The sequence below is a fragment of the Thalassophryne amazonica genome, chromosome 10, assembly GCF_902500255.1.
Source record: "Thalassophryne amazonica chromosome 10, fThaAma1.1, whole genome shotgun sequence".
NCBI classification, from domain to species: domain Eukaryota; kingdom Metazoa; phylum Chordata; class Actinopteri; order Batrachoidiformes; family Batrachoididae; genus Thalassophryne; species Thalassophryne amazonica.
The window spans coordinates 58,314,951-58,337,211 of record NC_047112.1 but is presented as its reverse complement, the minus strand read 5'-3'; the positions used below and the strand labels follow the sequence as shown (position 1 = coordinate 58,337,211).

Genomic DNA, 22,261 nt, shown 5'->3' with positions numbered 1-22,261 from the left:
ATTTGCATACTGGAATGGAATACTTATTATTTTTATTTTTGACCTTTGATGTCAATAGCCTGAACCCAATGATTGACCTTTGGTAATTCAAGGACACATCTACATGTGTGCCGTGTTTGGTGGACATCAGAGTGGAATATAGATAAATAGGTATTTTAACCTTTGATTCCAAATGACCTTAACCTTCCCTACACAAATCCTTTAAGGGCAAATCCTGGATTGACCATCATCCATGTACCGAATTTGGTCAAAGGACCTTGGAGGAGTAGTGATAGGACCTCAAGAGGATGCCCTCTGAAGGACAAGGTCTAGCTCTTGTCCTTTTAAAAGCTACAGGCAAGCAAATTAACAAGCCTCCAGTTTACTGAAAAGGTGTTTTGATATGACCACTTAAAAGAAAAAAGTAAGTTCACTCAGCTGCTGTCTCGTTTTCACTCGGTCGCCACAGCAGATCCGAGGTGGATTTCCATGTTGAATTGCCAAAAGTTTTACAGTGGATGCCTTTCCTGATGCAACTCCACATTTCATGGAGAAATGTGGCAGGGGTGGGGATTGAACTGGAAACCTTCCACACCAAAACCAAGCACACCACTTGACCTCCACCCCTGCTCGGTTTACAGCACCTGGTATTCCCAGGTGGTCTCCCATCCAAGTATTAACCAGGCCTGATGACCACTTAAAACAAGTTCCCATGAAGTATGTCTTGTTTTTGAAGTTTGTTTAATGGCCCGTTCACACGGCACTTAACGAAGAGCAATGAATTTTGTTCAAGGATTCAAGGATTCAAAAGACGTTTATTGTCATATGCACATAGGAACATGTTCCCTGCACAATGAAATGTGTTTACTGCATTTTACCCATCCTAATTGCCAGTTAGGAGCAGAGGTCGCCTTTTTGGCGCCCGGGGACCAGCTCCAGATGTATATCCCTGTCCTAGGTCACGAGCAGGGCTGAGCAAACCTTGACCGGCCTCATGACACACTTAACAAACAGCAACACACATAAGCCGGTCTGGACATAAAAGCACACACAAGGAAAGAATTGGGAAAAGAAAAACCTCCACTGCTGCGTTGAACTCCTGCAGCACCACTGGAGAGCAAAAAACCCACAGCACAGAAAAACAGTCTTAACAAAAACAAAAAAACACAGACAACAGCCGAGACTTGGATGTGTCCAGTGTCCAGACAGACAGCCCAGAAAGGCCGCCCTTGAGGTGCCATCAGGCCTTATCTGTCCATCCTGGGGGGGGGATCCCAGTCCTGAATCAGTCCACCAGAGTCTCAAGGTCCCACAGTCAACATCTCAGGACTGGGAAGAGAGGGAGGCAGGGGAAGACAAGGAGGCGGGGGAGACGAGGAGCGAGGCTATCAGGAGTGTTCTTCGGGGGAGGATTTTATCCCAGCGGCCTTGAAGGACAGCTGGTGTTTGGAAACCAAATAGATATCCAGATTAACAGACGCCTGGCAGATTCCACAGTCTGAAACTTCAGAGTGGCTCCCAATACATCTGAATTGAGGAGAGATGTGGTCTTACAGACGATCAAAGCGGGTTTCCAGTGCAGCCATTCTCCCCGAGATGGATTCCAACGTGCGGTTGACACCCGCCGACTGAGCTGACACTGCCCTTCCAATCGAATCAATCGTGGGGCAGCCTGGGCGGGCCAATTAATGCTGCCTCCACCTTCTTAATTTTCCGGTAAACCAGTACTGTGGCCGCTCCACACAGCAGAATCCTGGTCACCACAGCTCCAAATAAGTAAACATCTTCAACGTCCTCCACAGACAACGTGTACAGGCACATGACTTGCCACCTCTGCCAGCTGTCCATCACGTAACCCGCCACATGTGTCCCGGCAGGACAGGTTGGGTCCTCCGCTCCCGAGTGCCTTGTGGAAAAAATAGTTTCAATTGCGTTCAAAGACCACTTGATCAGATCCATTTTGCCGTTTTCCAGAGGAGCAGGGCTGGCAGCCTCACAGACAAAACACGCTATAGTAGCAGGAAAGTTGGAGAGGGAAGAGGAGAGAAAAATGCGACTGTCCCGACCGAGAGCAAGAAGGCTTCAAGCAAGAATGTTGGCATCATTTATCCTTCACACAGCTTCATTCCTGCAGCTGGCGCTTCGTCAGGATTTTTAAAGTGTTGAAAAATTTGAACGAATGCCGCCGAAAACTTCAATTCGTCTGTATTTCATTTTGCTGTCGTTCCTGACGGTTTATTATTGTTTGCGAAGTTTTTGTAACATTAGCATTTAGTTAGACTTTGTTCGACCAGCTGAATGTTTTCACACAGAGCAGAAGTCGGTTTGTGAGCGCTGCTGCCGTCGCTGCTGCATTCATGTACCGTTGGAAATTACAGGGCCAACTTAGTCTGTTTGCTTGTATTTTTTTTTTTTATCTGGGTGGGGGTCAGCTTCACTGGGCTCAGGCACTTTATATAGGCCAGAATTAATATTTTGTGTGGATACAAAAATTATTTTGCCACAAGCAACTGCTGAATTTGAAACAACAAAAAAGTTCTGTAAATTCCGATGATACTTGAACGTAGCAGCATTGGCAGCTCCTGCGTGCGCTTTTTTTTTTTTTTTTTATTAAATATAACAATATGAATGTAGGAATGACAGTCTAGCCCTTCTGTACATGTGGCAACAGGTACATGATGCAGATGATTATATAAGAGCTGTTCTGGAAGGCACAATCCACAATGTGGCTCAGTGGCAGCTCGTGGAATAACCACACGAGTCAGTACGTGTTCACATGGACTGATCAATTTACTGCTCTGATATGTTCAATCATCTTTACACTTATATTTATTTAACAGTTTTCTGTTATAAATCTATATATAGCTTAGTAACATAATAGAGTGATACAGCAGCCACCACAGCACACCAGCGTTTTTTTTTTTTTTTTTTTTTTTTTTTTTAACTGGAGCAAGACGGAGCGTGCAGCATGTTGTCAGACAGTGAGGATTCTGACGACGAAGGAGATGATCCCTCTTTTGTTCTGGACGAGGAACCAGAGCAGGTGTACCCACCGCCGTGCTCACAGATCTCCACAGTGGGTTGGATCATGCGCTGTGTTTGCAGTTTCTCCATGACTCAGACGCTGTGAGCTCCATCCCAGCACCGAGTCCTGGAACGCAGAGATACAGACACACACTGTTCTAACAGTGGCTCCAGGTGCATTTCATTTAAGGCGTCGAGATCGTTAGCTTCGGTTTCATTTTGTTCCTCTTTCGTCTGTTTTGCGCTCTTGATTCGCAGGCTATTCGGTGATAAAGCTCATTCGCTCCCCTTTTCTCAATGATTTGTGACTTTTTTTACTTTTTTCCCTTCCTTTGGGAATCGTCGTATGCCGTGTGACTGGGCCATAACATTTTGTAACCAAAAGTCTGTAATCCAGTTTTAAGCCCTAAGGGCTCTTAAATATATCTTAAAACTGGTTAAAATGAAGAAAAACGGGTGTTTGAAAACAAAGTGTTTGTTTTTCTTTCATATCAGGCAATTTTGAGTTTTTTTTGGTTTATTTAGAAAATGTGTTGGATAGTTTGATTCTTTTTCATAAATGAAATAATTGATTAACCACGAACATTTTTGAGAGATCCAATAATCCACCCATTGTCTACCCCCGCTTACTCCAGTTAAGGGTCATGGGGGGGGTTGCGTGCTGGAGCCTGTCCCAGCAATCATAGGGCATGAGGCAGGGTACACCCAGGACAGGACGCCAGTGTGCCACATGAGATCAATTAATAATGAAATGAATTAATGGTAGCACCTGTAGTCATTTTGTTCTGTCTGTCTGGCTAGCGAGCTTGGATGTTCGTGTAGTCCCCTTCATTTTTCCACACAAATGACAAAATTTATCTCCATGAGATTTTGTAGATAACATAGAAAAAAAACAAACCCCTAGTCATGTATTATGCACCATGGCAGCTCTGACATTAACCACGTTTGCAGTTTGAGTCCTCCTACATTGCAGAAATTGTCAGGCTGTCTTGAAGTAGATCAAGGATATAACATGCAGAACATAGCACATCTAAATTGTTAGCAGCGGTCCATGGTTGCAGCCAAATGATAAATTAAATATCTTCCAAAAAGAGAAGGATCAACTGAACATGTACAAACTTGTATGCACTTATGCACAATAAGGTGCGACACACCACTCGCTATTTTTGTGTCCTGACCTTTGAGGTCCCTTACCAAAAAGTAGTACATGCAAGTATGTTTCAAGTATACTTCCAGTTTACTTTTTATATACTTATCAGTACTACTTTTTGGTAAGGGGTATCTCAGGAAGGAATCTCATATCTTTTCAAACATATCTCCTCGGTCATTGTCATAAAATTTCAGTCTCTCGAAGTCCAGTGTGTGAGACATTTCTCCCAGCCACAAGTTATATGTGGGCACACGCATTTTTATAATCGCTATTTCAAATTTATCCCATGTGGGTTAAAATCCTGCATTGTTTCCAGACTTTCCACAGCCTGAATAAAACATGAAAAGAACATAATTGGAAACATTTGTTTAGTCCATCATTAAATAGAAGTCGTACAAAGAAGTGATTATGATGGTGTCATGTGCTCAGTGGTGGGCACAGCTAACCAAAAAGTTAACTTTGACAACCATTAATCTAACCAAAAAGTTAACTTTGACAACCATTAATCAGATAACTGAAAAGTTAATCTTTTATGGCGATAAACTGCTAAAAAAGTTATCTTTATTACAGATAACTGATAACTATTAGTATTGATTTGGACGCGGCCACAATCAGATTACATTGTCGGCTTCTGATAAACCAGTTTCACTTTAAGCACGAGAGGGACTGCTGGGTAAATTCAACGATCACAAACACAAAGAACACATGAAAAATGAATAAATAAAAAATAAAACCCCAAACACTGTCATCATCTTTCAAAAGCAGTAAAACACAGTATTAGAAGTCACAGTTTATCTCAGTATTAGATACACCGTCATTTACGAGCTAAAAGCTGCTGCTTTTTTTGCAGGCTTTGAACCCTGTGGCTTAAACAACCAAAATACATCCATTAATGCATTGATTGGCAGAGTAAAATACACATAGTAAATATAAATTCTTACCTGTTAGTTTCAGTGGGATTCATCTGAATAAATAATCCACATAAAGCGTCCTTTTCTTAAATGCAAAACAATGTCTAAATGTGAAGAATAGTCCCACCCTCTGTACACACAGCTGCGTCATGAGAGCTCCTCTTCCCCAAGTCTTAGCAATTAAATTACAGCCACAAAGAAATAAAATAATGTTAAAATTAGTCTGTTTTGTTTTTGTGTCAAGTGGACAAGTCACTGTAACGTCCAAAGTGAACCTGAACTACACTACACACATTGCTCCCTGCGTCAACCGGCCAATCACCTTTTTTGCGCTTAATGATGATGTCATCAGCAAGTGACAGGCAGCCAATCTCCTCAGTGGCTACAAACACACAACAAATGAACTAAAATGTTTAATTTTAGGGTTTACAAACATTTTTGACTGTTAAACTTTACTAGCAAAGAAAATGTTATCGGATTGAAAGTTATCTGAACTAAATTTATCGGAAGATAATTGCTCCGATGATGGTTTTAAAATTTATCTGAAAAGCTAATCCGATAGCAAAAATATTAGCTTAGATAATTATCTGCTATTGGATTATTGGAACTGTGCCCACCACTGAATGTGCTATCAATTTGTTGACCTGATGGCACTGAGTTCATATTAAATGGTTGGTTCTGTGTGTTACTCTGCACATCTGTATGTGACCACAGTGAAGGTGGCACTCTTGGCATTGTGGATTTCTGTGCACGTAAGTGACGTGTGTGTGTGTGTGTGTGTGTGTGTCGGGGGGGGTCAGACCATACTTTTTATAATGTAACTTACAGACTTGGCATGACAACAACTCTGTAGATGAGGATTTTCGTCTAATGTCAAAGGTCTCTGTTGGTGAAAACAAGGGTGTGAAGCCGGCTGAAGATAGTTCCTGGACACTTCAGTCTGTTGGATCTCATTGTTGATGTCTGTGTTTGATGACACGTGGCTGTTTATTTATGGCAGAGGATGTGGTGGCTTGTAAACCAACGGCTATGAAGGTTACGGCAGGTCTTCAGACCTTGATTGTCTGAGATTTCCCAGCCATTGGATGGGGCTGACCATCCCACATTAAACATGCATCCCTGGATCAACCCTGGCTATTAGTACAAACACTGGAATACAGAATTCTTTCAGTAAATATAATTTCTGTAGCTCGACAGCCCTGATTTATTTATTTTATTTTAGGTTTATTTGAATAGGGACAAGTATGTTCCATGAGTCATGTTACATACTACAACATTTTAGCAAGTGCTAATTCGCAATGTCCGTCCCTAGATGGATCTTGCATAAAACAAAAACAAAAAACAAACACAATAAAAGACATTACAACACAAAGTTAATAAGCGGTCAGTGATGGTCACACTTCTGACCTATGATAAAAAAGTCCTGTTGGGACTGTTGGATTCATGATATTTGTGTGTTACCTTCCCAGTACATTATGTTTGTGCAGTAACAGTGAGTGTGTTTCTCCACGCTGCAGGTAGAAGTCTGTCTCCCTGCCAGGAGCAGCTGGAGTTCAGGTGCAGCGATGGGCGGTGCATCCCGAGGCTCAGCGTGTGTAACGGCAGTGCAGACTGTGAGGACGGATCAGATGAACAACATTGTGGTAAGTTCATAGTTGGTACCCTGACCTTTCTTCAAGTCACAAGCTTGCCTGCTGTTTCTTGTTTCACAGGTTTGTTTGTTTTTTATGTTTTTGTTTTTTTCCCATGCACCCTCATCCGTTTAAGGATGTTGGTGATAAGGGTGGAAAGAAAGTTGAAGAATGGTTAAAAATGTTTTCTGAAACATGATGATCTTTGCACCACAATTTTATTTATTTCAGTAAATAAGGAAGAGTAGCAGTTGGCTTGAGATCACAGGATCCTTAGTTTAAAACCCATCAGATGGTTGCCCAAACCACACTTATGTGTAAAAGGATTAAAAAAAAAAAAGCCTTCAGGTGTATTATATTATTTCACATGCGTAGATATTAACAGCGCGCGCGAGGAAACTGCTGCTTGAGCGAGGGAAAAGGTGCTGTGAGAGAGGACCAGCATGCCCCGCCCTCTCTAAGTTGATTTCTGCTTGTGCGCACTGGATTTCTACTCTCTCGCTTGAAACCTATGGCCTTATGGGAGGAGGATTTTGGCACTATGGAGGAGGGAACCAGGTTGGCACTGGCTCTGCTGTGATTGGTTGTTCCTGAAGAGGGAAGTTACATTGACAGTCCTCCTTACTGACGTGGAAGTCAGTTGGACACAGCGGCGTTAACTGATTATTGCCTTGTTTCTGCTTAAAACTTCAGTCATCATCTGTCTCAGCAACAGATCTTTGAAGCTTCTGTACAACAATCATTTCCACATAACTTCAGCATTATTTCATAATAAATTACAGAAAGTCCTAAAAAGTCACCAAAGAGTAATGATACCTGGTGTGCCTGAGTCTGAGTCTCTACACCCAAACCAATCAAAGGGACAGGAACGAAAAATCTCTGCTTTTTGGCAGATTTCATTTTTATTTATTTATTTTTTATTTTTTTGGGCCAGTTGCCTGGGTCACTCTTGAGATCAGTGATCAGTAGGAAGCAGAGTGCTGAATGTATTGTTTTTTACATCAGGCACCTTGGGCAGTTATTTCTATAAGGGGTCCTCAGGGTTCATGAGTCATGATTGCGCTCCTTATTCTCTTATTTTTTCCTTGCTAAAACTTAAAGGGCATATGTCTGTGAGTAATGCTTACCTTTTTATGTTAAACTGACCTGTTATGGTCTTCTGTATTTTATAACTTAAAAACGGGAGCTATGCTAACATGTTAGCATGTCTATGGCATTATCAATGTTAAAGTTAGCATTAGAGTCAAATGCGTTAAATATTGTAATATTCATTTATTTCTCTTTATTTAAAAATAAAGCAGACAATATAAAGTTCATTCAAAAAGGAGTTTGAAGAAGTCCCCACTTTGGTTTTGGTGCTGTTGGATCTTAATCAGAATCAGAATCACAATCGCCTTGATTGTCATTGTAATTTGCATTACAACGAGATTTGAGTGCAACTCCAAAAAGGTGCTTTCCATGGTGTGAGTAATTTTTAGCCAAATAAAAGATAGTGAAATTTAACAGTAAATTATTCAGAGTATATGTACAACTAATATAGACATAAGGTAAAATAAAATGAAATTAAATGTGGACTAAGTAATGTAAAATGAGAATTATATACAACTGTGGAATCATATTGCACGGGAATATTGCACATGGTTTACAGATATTGCACAAGAAACTTGAAAGGTGCGGATTAGAGTGATTTGTTATTGTTCAGTGCAGTGATCGCTCTGGGGAGCAAGCTGTCCCTGAGTCTGTTTGTCCTACAACCCCTGGCAAAAATTATGGAATCACTGGCCTCGGAGGATGTTCATTCAGTCGTTTAATTTTGTAGAAAAAAAGCAGATCACAGACATGACACAGAACTAAAGTCATTTCAAATGGCAACTTTCTGGCTTTAAGAAACACTATAAGAAATCAGGAAAAAAATTGTGGCAGTCAGTAACGGTTACTTTTTTAGACCAAGCAGAGGGAAAAAAATATGGAATCACTCAATTCTGAGGAAAAAATTATGGAATCATGAAAAACAAAAGAACGCTCCAACACATCACTAGTATTTTGTTGCACCACCTCTGGCTTTTATAACAGCTTGCAGTCTCTGAGGCATGGACTTAATGAGTGACAAACAGTACTCTTCATCAATCTGGCTCCAACTTTCTCTGATTGCTGTTCACTTTGCAGGTTGAAGCCTTGTCATGGACCATTTTCTTCAACTTCCACCAAAGATTTTCAATTGGATTAAGATCCGGACTATTTGCAGGCCATGACATTGACCCTATGTGTCTTTTTGCAAGGAATGTTTTCACAGTTTTTGCTCTATGGCAAGATGCATTATCATCTTGAAAAATGATTTCATCATCCCCAAACATCCTTTCAATTGATGGTATAAGTAGTGTCCAAAATATCAACGTAAACTTGTGCATTTATTGATGATGTAATGACAGCCATCTCCACTGTTATGTTTCGGACACGGTCGGAACACTGACCCAGCGTTTGAAGGACCCAGCATAAAATAAGCAGAGCACGGTTCAAAGGATAACAGAATTTAATAAACATAACAGTGAGTGATATTAAACAACTAAACAGTCCGCGGTCTGGTGAGGTGAAAACACGGCGCGCTCTCAGCAGCGCAAACGGTCCGGAGCCACAGCAGTTCGGACCTAGGGACCCCGCCGACACCCCCCAGGTGGCCGTGACAAACCGAGTCTGTGAAGAAAGAAAACATGAGGTGAGTCCAACTCCACACAGAGAGACACAACTCAAAGGTGCATGCAATCAGCAAACACTTCCTGGCTTAAATCTATACATCAGCTTCTTACCCTGCAGGCACGGAACAACTCAGTTCAAATCTCCACTGCAGCAGAAGCTGATTAGACAATTAGCATAACGTGACAGCTCACCAACACAAGGTGTGAGGGACACCAAATCCACTGTCATTACTTCATAAAAGTCACCAAAACCAAATTACCTCAGGAAGTGTGCTGAAGAGTGTGAGACCTCACCCAATCCTCCTTCACAGACTGTGGCGTCAAACCTGGAGCGGTCTCTGCGTCCGTGATGGTGAGATTGTTCTCCTGACGTCGATCTCACAAGTCTGCTCACAAGGTTGAGTCTCTGGCAATCACACACTGTGCATTCAAGGTTTAAATGCAGCAATCTCTGATTAAGACAAAATACACCACAGCTGTGAGTCCTGATGACCTGCACGTGATAACAAGCCTCAGGTGTTCAGGGTGAGGTCCTGATGCTCAGCCACTCAGTCCTGAATGCATACCACCTGGTGGGAGAAACAGAAAACAAAAACCAAGCCAGCCAAACACCCCAGCCCACAACATCCCCAGTGCCTTTACCTGACATGCAGCCCCATATAATCAATGACTGTGGAAATTTACATGTTCTCTTCAGGCAGTCATCTTTATAAATCTCATTGGAACGGCACCAAACAAAAGTTCCAGCATCATCACCTTGCCCAATGCAGATTCGAGATTCATCACTGAATATGACTTTCATCCAGTCATCCACAGTCCACGATTGCTTTTCCTTAGCCCATTGTAACCTTGTTTTTTTCTGTTTAGGTGTTAATGATGGCTTTCATTTAGCTTTTCTGTATGTAAATTCCATTTCCTTTAGGCGGTTTCTTACAGTTTGGTCACAGACGTTGACTCCAGTTTCCTCCCATTCTTTCCTCATTTGTTTTGTTGTGCATTTTCGATTTTTGAGATATATTGCTTTAAGTTTTCTGTCTTGACACTTTGATGTCTTCCTTGGTCTACAAGTATTTTTGCCTTTAATAACCTTCCCATGTTGTTTGTATTTGTTCCAGAGTTTAGACACAGCTGACTGTGAACAACCAACATCTTTTGCAACATTGCGTGATGATTTACCCTCTTTTAAGAGTTTGATAATCCTCTCCTTTGTTTCAATTGACATTTCTCGTTTTGGAGCCATGATTCATGTCAGTCCACTTGGTGCAACAGCTCTCCAAGGTGTGATCACTCATTTTTAGATGCAGACTAACGAGCAGATCTGATTTATTCCTCAGAATTGAGTGAGTCCATATTTTTTTCCCTCTGCTTGGTCTAAAAAAGTAACTGTTACTGACTGCCACAATTATTTTTCCTGATTTCTTATAGTATTTCTTAAAGCCAGAAAGTTGCCATGTGAAATTACTTTAGTTTTGTGTCATGTCTGTGATCTGCTTTTTTTCCACAAAATTAAACAACTGAATGAACATCCTCCGAGGCCGGTGATTCCATAATTATTGCCAGGGTTGTAGTTTTGATTGACCTATACCGTCGGCTGGAGGGTAGTAGGTCAAACAGGTGGTTGCTGGGGTGGGATGTGTCTTTGCAGATGCTGGCAGCTCTGCTGAGTTAGCAAGAGCTGGCAATGTCTTCCAGGCTGGGCAGAGAGCAGCCAGTGATCCCCTGGGACATTTTGGTCACCCTCTGCAGCGCTCTCCTGTCTGCTGCTGTGCACCCCCGTACCACACTGATGCAGTACGTCAGGATGCTCTCGATGGTGGCTCTGTAGAACAACACCAGCAGCTTCTCCTCCAGATTGTTTCTCCGGAGCACCATCAGGAAGTGGAGTTGCTGCTGGGCTTTCTTCACCACCACTGTGGTGTTGGCAGTCCAGGAGAGGCTGTCAGAGAGCTGCACTCCCAGGAACCTGATGGAGCTGACCCTTTCCACACAGTCCCCTTGGATGTAGAGCAGGGCGGGGTCAGCCCTGTTCTTCCTGAGTGTTCTTCCTTAGTGCTGCATTCAATACCGTGGATCATCGTGTTTTACTTGATAGGTTGGAGCATTACTTTGGGATTACTGGAAGTGCACTTGCATGGTTGACATCATATCTATCCAGTCGCTCTCTGTGTTTTATACGATAACGCTACTTCTAACCTTAGTGATATGAAATTTAAGGTTCCACATTCATCTGTCTTGGGTCTCCTGCTTTTTTCCCTCTATATGGCACCCCTTGGTCATATACTGTGGTATTTTGGGATTGTCTTTCATTGCTATGCTGATGATACTCAATTGTATATGCTGATAACTTCTGGTAATCTCAATTATATAAAAACACTAGAGGATTGCCTTGCATCAGTAAGAGGCTGGATGTCTAGTAACTTCCTACGTCTAAATTCTGACAAGACTGAAATGATGGTTATTGGTCCAGCAACATATCGGCATCAATTTGATCAGCTAGCGCTTGGTTTAGGTTTGTGTGTCGTGCATCACATGGAGAGGGTGAGGAACCTTGGAGTGGTTTTTGACCGCGTTGTCCTTTGGTCTTCACATTAGGGATGTTACGAGAGGTGCCTTCTTCCATTTGCAAAATATAGCAAGGATTCTTCCCATCTTATCCATAGCTGATGCTGAGACCCTGATTCAAGCCTTTGTTTCCTCCAGATTGGATTACTGTAATGTCCTATTTACAGGGTTGCCGCAGTCCAGTATCAGGGGTCTCCAATTAGTTCAGAATGCTGCTGCCAGACTTTTGATACGGCCTAGAAAGTTTGACCATATTACTCCTGTTCTGGCATCCCTCCATTGGCTACCTGTCTCTGTGAGATCAGACTTTTAAGGTTCTGTTATTAGTCTATAAAGTTGTTCATGGATTGGCACCGATGTACTTAGCTGATTTGATTAAACCCTGTGTACCGTCCCGGGCTTGCACTCATCTGATGCAGGACTGCTTTGTGTCCGAGGGTGAAGAAGAAGTCTGTCGGTCAAAGGGCCTTTTCTTATCGTGCCCCAGTATTGTGGAATGGTCTCCCAGTGTCGATAAGACAGTCCGATACTGTGGAGACCTTCAAGTCAAGACTGAAGACAGATTTTTTTTTTTTTTTTTAAATCAGTGCTTTGGTTACTATAATGTTATAATGTTTTTTTAATTATTTTAAATTTGATTGTTTTAAATTTTGTTTTTAATTGTGTTTTATACTTATTGTTAATTCATGTTAAACTGTTTTTGAACTGTTTTGTGTGAAGTGCCTTGGCAATGTTGTTGTGATTTGGCTCTTTTATAAATTGAATAATTTGAAATTGAAGTCTAAATTTATCAAATCCCACCCCTTCCTTAAAAGTACTACTGTTAACAATAGCAGTAACAGCAGTAATAATAATGCTACAATGCAATTTTAGAAAAAGACAAAGACCAAAAGAACCTGACAAAACAAAACACAGCAGAAAGGAAAACCAACTAACAATTAACATAAATAAATAAAGAAATAATAATGGTTTCCTGTGAACACCTAGTGACTCTCATCCCCGTATCCTGTGCAAAGACATTCTTGGGCGACAATAGCTCAGTTGGTAGAGTGAGCTGTCTTATGACCAGGTCAAGGATTTGAATCCCAACCGGTCAAGGTAAAAAATCTGCATATTGCCGTTGTATCCTTGGGCAAGACACTTACCCCACCTTGCCTGTGTATGAATGAGACGGTGGTCGGAGGGGCCGTAGGCGCAGAATAGCGGCCACGCCTCCATCAGTTTGCCCTAGCGCAGCTGTGGTTCAGTAGTAGCTTACCACCACCACCACCAATGTATGAATGTGCGAGTGAGTGAATAATGCAACTTGTGAAGCGCTTTGGGTGTCTTGAAAAGCGCTATGAAATGCAGAATCTTTTCTTGTTTGTACGGATTTTATTAAGTTGTTTTTCCCTCTTCATTGATATCCCTCCTTTTTAGCCCTGAACAATTTCTGTATATTTTTCGGTAAAAGGTTATTTTTTGCTTTGTACAAGATCTGTGCTGTTTGGAATTTTACAGTGTCTGTTAATTTTAATATTTTTGACTTTAAGAAGAGTGAGTGAGTGCGTATGATCTTGATAGTGACATTATGAATGACCTGTATTGTGGTGGGTCTGTAGATGTTGTTTCAGATTTGTTGTGTTGGCGCTTGACAGGCACTTTGTTACGCCAAAGTTTACATATCACTTCCTCCACGTTACTGGGCTCTCCCTTATTGTTAAGTTTAAAACCGAAATTCTTTCACAGCGATGTTGTGGTATGTGGCTTTGGAACCAGAACCTCCTCACCCTCCACGTTATTATCCTAGCCTCGCTAACCATCCGACCAAGACGAGAGGGAAACGGAGTGATTGAGGCTGCGACGCTGCGTGCAGCTTCTGCTGCTGCTGGCGCAGCACGATGTCAGATTTAGAGTCGTTCTATGCAACTTTGTGGATAAAATAAATAATTTGCGGTAATCACAAATATGAAAAATAATCGCGATTGGCGAATATTGTAATAATTGGAACTGCCCTAGCAGTAAGCATACAGTAAGCAAACATGCACCATAACACAACAGCCTACACAGGGACTATGCCAAATTTGCGCAGTTTTCCACCGTACTCCATACGCATCACAATGCAACTTTATGCAAGCCTGATGTGAAAGGGGCTTTAGAAGCCCATTATCCAAATTTGGCGTTTGTTGCCTTGTTTGAAACACATTTTGAAGAGAATCGAACATTGAACCAAGCTGTCTTAATATTTTTGTTACCATTTTTCTTGTTTGTCCTTCGGCAATCCCCATATTTATTCAGGGTCACAACAGCAGATGCAATACAGGCCCACATTTAGGAAACAGCACAGGTTTTTATGCCGGGTGACCTTCCTGCGACAACTCCAGTTTAATCCAGACAACACACAGCCCCCGATCTTACTAAGAGGTCTCCTATCCAAGTACTAACCAAGACCTACTCTGCTTAGCTTCTGAGGCCTGACAGGATCAGGTGTACACAAAGCAGAGCGACTATTTCCTGTGCTGGTAGCAGTGTGTTGCTGAGACGGCAAAATTTTATGCCAGTTGAGTGAGTCCGTGTCATCTTTCAGTAACTTGGAATGTTACACACACGCGCTATACATGTAAAAAGAAAGTTTTTGATTTAATGTCTGCGGTGTGGGGAAAATGTCACCAGTTCTTTTTTTTTTTATATAATCCTCTCTACTGAGTTCCAAAAGGATTTGTGAAAATGCTATCAAAGGGTGTGTGTGTGTGTGTGTGTGTGTGTGTGTGTGTGTGTGTGTGTGTGTGTGTGTGTGTGTGTGTGTGTGTGTGTGTGTGTGTGTCATATTTTTTTTTTTTTAACTGGGTCAAAGTTTAAAGTTGCTGTGTGGAAACAGGTTAATGTCGGAATTTGCCAGTGTAGTCATAAGCTTATTGTTTCAGAGTGGCTGGTTTGACTATTCAGTGAAACAAAACGGAAGTGTTAATTCCCAGCATGTCCAAGCTGGGGACACATTCCAGGTCTCCAATTCCATTATTGAGTGATTTTGAAATCATTGAGTCCTTGGGTTGCAAGTAGCAATGGTTTTCATTATCCATTATTGTCAATTATTTTTTTTGATTAATCAAGGAATAGTTTGGTTCATAAAATGTCAGAAAATGGTGACTAATGTCAATCAGTGTTTTGTCCACAACCCATAGTGTGTTTCTTTTACAGTATTATAAGTCTGGCGGTCCATCAAGCTAACAACCTCTGCCAGGCCAGAAAGGTTATGAAAAATATAGCCAAATAAGCATAAATTTGATTGTGAATCATCATCACAGCGCATCCAGATCCCTTTGATTCCTTATATTCACTTACACAAACTATCTTGTGTGGCATAAATGTTTTTGACATCTCACAGAGCCCTAATCGTCGTCGTCATTTTTTTTAAATGTTACCGATGTCCACCTCCAGAAGTGGAGGACGTTTTTTAATATCTGTTCATTTTTACCCGAGGCCATCAAATATGACCATCAGATATTGCGAAAGCTTATCTTCCATCCGTCTGTCTGTCTGTGCACAGTATAAGTCCAGTCCTATTACTGCCAGAGTCTTCAAATTCACAGGGAACATTCTTGGGACACAGACCTTGGACACGTTCAAAGAACATGTTGCACCAAAATCATAACAATTTAGATTTAGGCTGTTGGTGACCATCCGATGATCCACCGGGATTACTTTGTGCACTTCCGTGACTGATTTCAAAGTATACGGCATTCACAACAAACGGCTATGGAGACATCCGAAAACAAAGTACTTGTGAGTACTCGGGTGTTTCCGACAAGTGACATCGCAACTAGAAGCGTCCCAGCATGCGCTTTAGTGGAATGTATATGATAATGTTAAGAACGGATGCACAGTTTGCTTGTTTGTAAAAGGATGTGACGGTGGTCTAAATGGTCATACTTATTCTGTTTTGTTGGCATGTCATGCATCTTTCTACAAGTGTCTGTGAAGCTGTTGTGATACCTGGCGCAACTTCATTACGAATGAATGAATTGCCTCATTCACACCCCCCCCCCACACAGTTTTTCAGTTAACTGTTGTACTCGTATTATGACTGCACGCTAAGAGTAACTTTAAATTGTTTGATTCTTTCAGCACTGAAACAGTTTTCCTATATTTTAGATATTAATGTACTACAAAAATGGTTCTTTCATGTTATTTTTTCAATAATAGTCTGATTTGTTACATTATTAATTTTGTCACCTATACTGGTTCAGTAACTAATAGGCCATTGGTTCAACAGTTTAATGTTAAATAAAAGTTTAAGTGGAAATATTGTTTAAGTTTGAATAAAAGTTAGTTTAAGTGGAACATATAATCGCTGTAATACTTGTAATGGTATTAATGGAAATGTATCCATTTGTGGAAAGTAATATTAAATCAATAAATGTTCATCATATTTTGGTTCTGATGTATTTTGTTCTTGATTATATTGACCAAAGGTTGAATTCAGTCAAACGGGAAAGGATAGAAATCTTTATGTAGTGTAATGACACTGCCGTTATTATGGATGAGACTCGCTGAAATTTCTAATTTTGCAAAAAACAGTGGGGCCTTAGGAGACCACTTAGACATGATGGATTTTCATGAAATTTTAACATGTTTTCTTCACCATTTCTCCTAAAATGAAGGGGTGCGCGACTTGAAATTCAAAAAAATATTTTTTTTCGCTAGCCTAATGACAATGTAAACATAACAAATAATTACCTTTTTTGGACTGCTCAAAATGCTTTCAGCAGGTAGTTAGGCGCACGTTTGTGAACTGCACCGGCTGCAGCCTCCTCTGTGATTCAAGATGCGATTAGAGCTGTTTTCAACGGCCAGTTTGCAGGAAAAAAAGATTAATCCACCACCAAATAATTATTTTATATACACAGCATCCAGCGCAGAGCGCGTGGCAGCTGGTGGAACAAAGAATGGCGTCCAACTGTGAACACAGTGGGTGGGATCATCACGACAATGTTTGTTCTATTGCATGAGTCACAGGCATGCTTGTGTCAGTGCATCTTTAGATGCATTGTAAACCATTGTAAACTGTGCGCAGCTTTGTGCAAGTGTGCAAAGAAAATTTCAAAATGTTTAAAATCTCCAGTACACATTAATGACGTGAACTTCACGTGAACATTGCGCAAACAATTCAAAAACACTGTGTCTGAGAGCAAGTCATTGTATCAGTGCATCACGTCAGAGCGCAGCTCGTCTGATCAATTATAAAGAGATGTTAAATCTGTTATAAACATACTTTTACAGCTGCTCACAAGAAGGAAAGAACATGCAACTGTTTTACCAAGCTATTACAATATAAACAACTAATTACCTTTTTAGACTGTTCCAAATGGTTTCTCCAAATCGTTCACGGTGTGCGTGTGTGCACGACAGACAAGCTGCTGCTGGAGCAGTCCTCTGTGATTCTGGAAGCAATGAGAGCCCTTTTCAACAGCCACCTCGAAGAGAAAATGATTAATCTGCTGCGAAATAATTATTTTATATACGCAGTGTCCAGTGCAGGGTGCATGGCAGCCAGTGGAACAAAGCACGGCATCCAGCTGTGAACACAGCAGGTGGGATCACCACAGTAATGTGCACAGATCCGAGTCATAGCAATGTTAGGGCACCTTAACACTTCCCAATCATTTACAACCACATATCCAGCCAGATGTGTATCATCACTGGGTCTGCAAGCAAAGTCTTCAGTGTAAAGAATCCTGTCCACATTTTCAATCGGTGTCTGTTGCCAGTCTGGTCTCGGAGATGTATTTTACTCCAATGGTGGCAACACCATCATGATCATCAGCCTCCCCCTCCACTGGAAGTGGAGTACCTGGATTTAAAGGACAACATTTCAAGAAAAATGAGGACTTGAAAGAATGATATCCTTCGTGCCTCACCACTGTTGTGTGCTTTATTATATGGTATGGGATTTTGCCAACTTCTGATTGGCCCATTTGCCACTTTCTGAGCTGTACCACATGCCGAGTTGACCACTGGTGGAGCTGAGTAGACCGCGTGTGCGAAACGAGTACACCTCGCGTGCAGCATAGCGCTAGCTAATCGAGCGACACCTATCGATGACGACCAGTCAGTTAATGCAATACAACGCCTACTTTGGCTGTCAGTTTGTTGACAAGATGGCAGAAGACAGGTTTGCGTCTGTTAGCAACGCTGACTTAAGACAAATTTTACACGAAAAAGATGCGAAGAACACCCGCAGAAATATACAGTCAGCAGCCAACCTGTTTCGCAAGTACGTCACTGAAAAGGGACATGCGCCCAACTTTGAAACTTATGACAGACGGATGCTTGACGGAGTACTCGGTCGATTTTACGCGGAAGCTAGACAGGCAAATGGCGAACTTTATAAGAAAACAAGCCTGATGACTCTTCGTCACGGACTTAACAGGCATCTCCAATCAATCGATGGGATGTCCGTTGGTGCAGTATGACAGTAATAATAAAGAGTTTAAAATAGAGCTGAAATGATTAGTCGAGTAACTCGAATAATTCGATTACAAAAAATGCTCGAGGCAAATTCTGTGCCTCAAAGCTTTGTTTAACGTTGTAGTACGTATGCCAGGCCTCTGTGTGGTGCTGCAACGTCCCAGAAAAAAAGAAGACTAGAGCATAACAGCTAATCAAATTGGCAATGATAGCTACAGCTTTCCAACGTGACACTAAGAGTAAAATAAAGCCTTTTAAGAGAAACTCGGTCCACGTTGATTATCTGAAATAGACTGACTGCACATTTAAAGTGAAGCATTGTGTTTATTTTTAAAAAACACATGGTCCGCTCTACGTGGGGAGGGACTATTGACCTGGTGGCCGGCTGCTGTCTCTACCTGGTGTGCGTTGCTGTCATACAGGGCGAGTCACAGCTCCGTCCCCAGCTACTTTGACAACCAGCAGAAGTCCACTCTTTCTTGTGTTTTGCTCAGACTTGCACTGAGTGTTTTGCTTTTTGGGGCAACACACAACGCTTCACAAATACGGTAACTTAAATAAAATAATAGTAAAAAAAAAAAAAAAAAAAAAATGACTGCGAGGCTTGAATGTTCAACCTCCAACTGAAATGCATCTGCTGAATTGCAGAGAAAAGAGGGATTAAAAAAAAATCATGCAGGGACCCAGTCCACCAAACTTTATTAAAAAAAAAAAAAAAACTTAAAAATGGTTAAATTTTACAAGTTGGAGAAAATAAAACAAAGCCACATCCCATCGCTATTTCAGCAAAATTTCAACACTTTGGCGCAGCAACATTGTGCCATTGCTTAGGGAGAGACCTGGTCTATTGATGTTGTTTAAAAACGCAAAAGTACTTTTTAATCGATTACTCAATCGCCAGGATAATCGATAGAATACTCGATTACTAAAATAATCTATAGCTGCAGCCCTAGTTGAAACTTGAGATTGATTTTTCAGTTTTAGTATGTTTGACAAACCCACAATTTTCCCTGTTTACAATATAATAAAGCAGTTATAGACTTTTGATTTCGGTGTTCCCGTGATTATGCTGACCTGGTCAGGATGGGGTTCACCTCGGCCTTGGCCTGGTACACCTCATCAAAAGTCTATAATTTTATAGAGTGGCAGAAGTGCAAGAATGCATGTGGTATGTGTACTACACAATCATCAGCCAGTACAATGGATGATGATTTGGCAGTCCTAGTGTGCCTTAATTGACAGAGTGGCGTCAACTCAGAACATGGTGCCATTTTGGCTCCAACTGTGCTGAACCTTTTTATGTTTACTTTTTTTACATTTAACCACATACAGCAACATATCCAGGTACAGGTGCTATCAGAATAAATATAAAAATAGTTAAGATATCAAATTTACATAAATTTACAATTTATGATGATTTATTTAATTAATTTAAAGCCTCATTTATGCATCTGCAGCTCTGTAACTACGTGGAATGCATTGACGTGCATGACAGTTTTAAAATTCTCCATCTCTGGATTATGCTTTATTCTGGACTAATTTTATCCTCAACAAGCTTTTCTTTCTAGTCGTCACCTCCAAATCAAAGGTAAGCTGTACCGTATTGTCAAGTTGCGTATTTTTCTGATCCATTTTTAATCAGTGTGCGCATCGCAAATAATATTATAATATGATGGCAGACGAAGGAGACAAAGCAGAAAAGTGTCAAATCATTGCCTTTTGTGTCTGATTTAACCGGTGCACGTCCAGGCTGAGTCTGAGCACGGTGTGAAAAAATAAGCAGTCGGACTTTTAATCCCAGAATGAGTCCGGTCCCACTTTCCTCAAATCGCCAAGTGTCAGAGCTGAACTTTAATTTGTACCTCTGTTACTGTTCACGTTCACACTGCTTGGGGGTTTTAATGGAAATGCATTGCAATCGGACGGGACATTTTATCCGATGCGAGTGAAAAATCCAGTCTACAAAATCCGATATATGCTGTGTTTATTACATGGAAAACAATACAAAAACATTGAGACTTTTTTTGTCCGGTGACTGTGAATATCTGGTTTATACGATGACTGTTTTAGGTGAGTTTTACTGTACATGGGACTGAACAATAAATTCACCTCTCAAAGCTTTGATGATGAAGTTGCTTCCATCCCACACAGCTGACTTTATTTTCCCAAATTTTTCTTTTGTTCGGATCCGAAGGGAATCTGTACATCTTGAAGCCCTTGTTGTGTCTATTTGTGCATCCAAATGCACAACAACCTGCATTTTCAGCAAATAAATAAATAAAATAGCTGGATTTACATGCAGACAGATTAACAGCAAACACTATTTTGAACCCAAGATGGCACCATGAGTCACGTGACCGTTTTTTTTTGACTCATCATGTTGTCACTCTCTCAATTAAGGCACACTAGGCAGTCTTAGTGGCAACAGTGGCCACTGATCAAACAACTAGGTATTCCATGGATCATTAGGGAGAGCCGCATAGGGTAATACACAACAGTATGGCAATGTGACCTTTGTTTCTTGCAGAGAGGTGGGTTTTCCACCTCAAGTGACACCCTCCCTTTCACCCATGTGAAGATTGAATGGCTGACGATAATTAATCCAAGCACTGGTGCTGATATTAGTGCCCATTTCAGGGCTGGATCCAGAGTGAAAATCTGACAAATGCATTTTTGCCCAATGATAAAATAAATATTGTACACGTCTTGTTATTCAGTAATCTTCATTCTTTTATTCGTGTGCAACATACACTGTCACACTTCTTTTAATATATTTATTATACTTCATGGACCATAGTGAACACTTCTTATTTGTATAAATATGATGTCTTAAAAAAACACTATAACAAAAATTGACTGTAAACAGGATCAAATTTATTGCCAAAATCTTTCAGTTATACCTGAATCTAGTATATATGATTTTTTTTTTCAATTGATAAAATCAATAAAAATATGACTGCATATATTAATATATATTTGTGATGTATTTGTTTAGTATATTTACATTTTGTTGTGATTTGGCACTTTATAAGCTGTTTAATTGAAATTGAATTGAATTTGAACATTTTATTGAGTCTTAAAGTAAATAAATATGAAATTGGTCACTGGATCCTTAAACTTTGGACATAATAAACTCCACATGGTGGATCCTTGATCTCTGGACATAAATAGGAATAAACAAAATCTGTAATTTTTGTCAAAAGCATTTCCTTTCAGGCATTATTGGCATAAATGTCTTTCCATATATCTGAGCTGAACTCTTGCAGCTGCTGTGCTTCACTTTGGCATGTAATTTGTAAAGAAATACAGCACATTTCATTTTGGGAGGAAAAAACGTTTTAGTTGATTGTAGTTTCTTGTCTGTATTACAACATTTGTAAGAAGAGTCATTTTATTTAAAGCGGCAATTCATTTTGAAGTTATTAATTCCGACCGGACTCTGTCTCGGCAGAGAGCTGCACAGTGTTTCGAGCTGTGTGAACGGAACGGAGGATGATTCTCGTTTCTTGACTACAACAAGACAAGAGTCCCAATTAGTGACTTTAATCAAATCAAATCAATTTTATTTATATAGTGCCAAATCACAACAAACAGTTGCCCCAAGGCACTTTATATTGTAAGGCAAAAGCCATACAATAATTACAGAAAAACCCCAACGGTCAAAATGACCCCCTGTGAGCAAACACTTGGCGACAGTGGGAAGGAAAAACTCCCTTTTAACAGGTAGAAACCTGATTATTCAAAACCTTATAAGTAAGAAGAAGAATTTTAAATTCTATTCTAGAATTAACAGGAAGCCAATGAAGAGAGGCCAATATGGGTGAAATATGCTCTCTCCTTCTAGTCCCCGTCAGTACTCTAGCT

General features: G+C 40.7%; 1 protein-coding gene across 2 annotated transcripts in view; it reads left to right on the top strand.

Moving 5' to 3' along the window:
* LOC117518807 (low-density lipoprotein receptor-like) overlaps positions 1-22,261 on the top strand; it is a 131,851-nt gene that overhangs the window by 3,769 nt on the left and 105,821 nt on the right. For both annotated transcript variants that reach the window (XM_034180045.1, XM_034180046.1), the window contains exon 2: positions 6,582-6,707. In XM_034180045.1, the coding sequence (XP_034035936.1) occupies positions 6,582-6,707 (126 nt within the window). The remainder of the gene's footprint in view (positions 1-6,581; positions 6,708-22,261) is intronic.